Source organism: Pteropus vampyrus, unplaced genomic scaffold (genome assembly GCF_000151845.1).
Source record: "Pteropus vampyrus isolate Shadow unplaced genomic scaffold, Pvam_2.0 Scaffold86, whole genome shotgun sequence".
Taxonomy (NCBI): domain Eukaryota; kingdom Metazoa; phylum Chordata; class Mammalia; order Chiroptera; family Pteropodidae; genus Pteropus; species Pteropus vampyrus.
In genome coordinates, this window is record NW_011888867.1 from 3954178 (window position 1) to 3957783 (window position 3606).

At 56.1% G+C, this 3606-nt stretch overlaps 1 protein-coding gene across 1 annotated transcript in view; it reads right to left on the reverse strand.

Moving 5' to 3' along the window:
• Positions 1–3: 3 nt before the first annotated feature.
• CUNH1orf167 (chromosome unknown C1orf167 homolog) overlaps positions 4–3606 on the reverse strand; it is a gene marked incomplete at its 3' end in the record, with an annotated part of 17734 nt that continues 14131 nt past the window's right edge. Inside the window, 3 exon segments of the mRNA XM_023532657.1 lie at positions 4–366; positions 368–425; positions 515–677. Coding sequence (XP_023388425.1) covers positions 4–366; positions 368–425; positions 515–677 — 584 coding nt within the window.

Consider the following 3606-nt stretch of genomic DNA (forward strand, 5'->3'; position numbering starts at 1 on the left):
TTGGTGTAGTCGCCGAGCCACCCTCAGCTGCACGACCCGCTGCCGCCAAGTTCGCCAAGCCCGTCTCAGGTGCCACTGCCTGAGCTGTGGGGACAGTTGATGAGCAGGCCCCGAACTTGCCCCACTGCTGCTTCGGGTACCTGCACGCCCCAGCAGCCCCCACTCACCAGTGTGCGTGCCAGCTCCTCTGTCCCCTGAGCATCTACCCAGCACTGCCATGTCGCCGCCAGGCACCTGGCCTGCTGGGCGCCCTGGAGCCGGTGAAGCAGTGCCTCGAGGCGCCAGTATTGCCAGTATTTCTTCCTGGGGGGGAGAGGCCCTGTGTGTATCCTGATGCCAAGAGCATCATGACCCCTTCATGGCCAGGGAAAAAGGCAGAGCCTCCGGCCTGGTCCCGCTCCTCCACGATCCTGCAGTAACCAGCCCTGGCCAGATGGGCCCAGCTCTGGCTAAGGCTCAGGCAAGCCCCCAGCCCTGGCCCCCAACCCCACCTCCTCCATGCAGCTGCTCTTACCCCAGCTGCCTCTTATCCACCTGGCCTTGGGCCTTGAGGGCACTGGTCTCAGAGGTGCGGTCCTCTCCTGGTGCTGTAGGGGGCCAGCCTTGGGTCCAGCTGGCGCTTCCAGGCCGCTGCAGCCAGAGCTGGATGTCGGGACAGAGGGGAGGTGCTCTGTCACCTGGAACGGGGAATCGAGTCAGAACAGGTTAACACATTCGTTCAGGAAGGCAAACTCTCCCTTAGTCTGCTCCTGGAACTTGAGCGTAATGAAGAGGGCTTGAGTTAAGCACCATGCTGTCCTACCACCACATCTGCCCACAGAGAAATGACAGGTGGGGCAGGAGAAATCTGATTACTTTCTCAAAATGCTTGAGATATTCCAAAAGAGGAAACTGGTGGAGAAAGCACAGGTCCATGTCCGATTCTCCAAGGAGCTCAGAGCTGATTTCCAGACCCTTGAGGGCTGGCGTCTGTCTCAACCCTGCACTTGAAACATGATCTGTCCCCAGGGCAGGTCTCCTTACTCCGAGCCCAGGATGTTTCTCTCCACTTCCTCTGTCCACCGAGGCTGTAGTGCTGTGTTGGGTCAGGCAGCATGGGCCCTGTGGCCTGTAGCCTGCAGCTGCGGGTCTGAGGGAACAACCAGAGAGGAAAACTTGAATCCTCTTGGGGCCCAGGTGACCTGGTGGGATCCCCCTGACCGGTAGCGCGGCCTCCTGCTCGTGTGTGCACAGGTGGATGGTTCACGTGGCCGCACCTTCTCCTTGAGCCCTGAGGCTCCCAGAGGAGGCAGAGAAGGTGCCTGACAGCAGTATGGCCATCGGCCCACACCACTGCCTCTTTCCCATCGTCCCACGTGTCTAGGGACTCAAGCAGCGGGGCGAATCAATGATAGCTACCGCTCAGTGAGAGCTTACCTGTGCCAGGTGGAGCCTGTGAGGTGGGTATTACTGTCCCGCTTAAACTGTACAAAGTTAAGACATCTGCCCAAGGCCCCACCCCTCAGGAGTGGTCTGACCCCAGATCCCCAGCCCCCAGCTTCTGCTCTGTACAGACAGGCAGCCCTCTCCGGGACTCTGTGCCACCATGAAATGGCAGAGTACCTGCTCGTGACATTAGATGAGGGCTGCCTGGGCACATGTCTGTGTGGTAGGAAGGAGGCGCCTGGAATTCAGCATCCCAGTTGTCATTCCCAGCATGTTTGGTCTCTACTAGTCCCCGTTTCTCCATCAGTAAGCGCGACCCCTGCCTGCCTTTGGGAAGTGTTTATAAACGTACTCTGAAAATAAAATTATAACACAGATCTAGAAATAATATACCCTGAGCCGCCAGCATGTGCTGTTGCCATAGCCCCACATATGTGAATATGTGGATTCTGCAAATCACCAAAGCTAGTCCCTTTCAATTCCATTAAAGAAAAAAACACTTTAATCTTTTTTCTTAGCATCTCTCGAATCTCTATCAGACACGTCCTGGCATTCTGAAAGGATTCTGGATGATGCCAGTTCATCTTCAGGAATACTCTGTGGCTTTGCCAGTAACTCGGGCTGTGTGTCTCATAATGACATGTCCCAGGACTGCCATGTCACTTCTTGTGCATGGATGTTTATTATGGTTTCTTCCTTCCTGCTAGGCCATCAAGCTCTTGTCACCATTTGCTAGTATCAGAACTGACTGCTTCTGGTCTGGAGAGGGACTGGCAGGTACCTGTGGGTAGAGAGAGATGCAAAAATATTTTTCATTTGTATTTTTTGGTTTTTCTGTAATGAACATGTTTCATTTTTCCAATAAGAAAAAAAAAAAAGAACTTGACAAAAAATGGCTACTGTCTCCCTGTACCTAGCTTGATTCTAGACTGTACCATGACATGTAATGAGTTTAGGTGTCTGTCTCTGTGATGGACTGTGACCCCAGCATTCGTCTTTGAAGTGGACCTGAGCTGGACTGGCACTTGGTAGGTACTGGAGTTGGCTGTCTTCCAGAGCCAGAAGGCTGTCCAAGAACCAGACAGGGGTGGTGTCCACAAGGCTATTGGGGCCCTAGAGAAGCATCCAGCCTCGCTCGCCACCATGGGCTGAAACAAGCTGATGCTGAGGCCATTGGCCCTCGGGTCGGTTTTGGACTTCTTACCCCACCTGGGCCTTACCTCACCTTCCACGGGGCTGCAGCATCCATCAGCACAAGGAGATGTCCTTTGCCCGCCAGTCCGGGTTGGTGCCTGAGATGGGCCTTGGGCCTGGGATGGGCTGTGCTGGCCTCCTCCACCCGAGGTTCCAGCCACACTCTGAGCAGCGCTGTCCTCCACTGAGCCCAGTGGGTCTGCAGGAGGAGCCTGAGCCCGGCCTGCTGGAACTGGGCAATGGCAACCCGCTGGACTCGGCCCTGGGCTGCCGACCGTGCCCAGGCCTCTAGGACTCTGGGGGAGAGGGAGGAGCCCACACGCAAGGCCATCAGGGCCTGGACTCTATGGCAGATGTAGGGAGCCCTCCCCAGCCCTGGCCAGTACCCTGCAGGAGGTAACCTCTAGGTACAGTCCATGCCACACTCTTCTGCCAGAAAAATAAGACTGAAAGGGACACGGAGCAGCAGAATATCACACAGCAGGGACAAGCATCCTGTTTAGGGGACCGAGAGAGGCCATCCTGCCAGCTATGTTTTGCCTCCCCTTTTCTCAAAAGAAAGCCAGTTTGTTGAGCCCCTGCTGTGTCATCTGGCCCTGGCCCTGAGCTCTGCTGAATGTTTGCATTCCCTTATCTCCGCAAGGCAGGCCTGTTATCTTTCTTTGACTTTTAAAGTTAGACTTGCTCAAGAGGGGTCGTCACACAGCTGGGAAGTACAGAGCTGAGATTTAATTAACCCCAGGACTAGCTGCAATGGCCAGGATCACCTCTCCCTACCACCCCAGCCTCCCGAGCCCTGGCACCAGTCACCAAATACCCCCCACCCCTGCCAAACACAAGCTCAAGGCCCAAAGTGGAAGCACGTGTGGGGCTACCCTCAGCCCATGGGCACCCACCTGGCACTCAGCTTCCGGGCAGCGTGGGCTTGGCTGAGCCGGTGTAGGCGGGACTCACGCACCCACAGCGTCCAGCACAGGGCCACCTGGG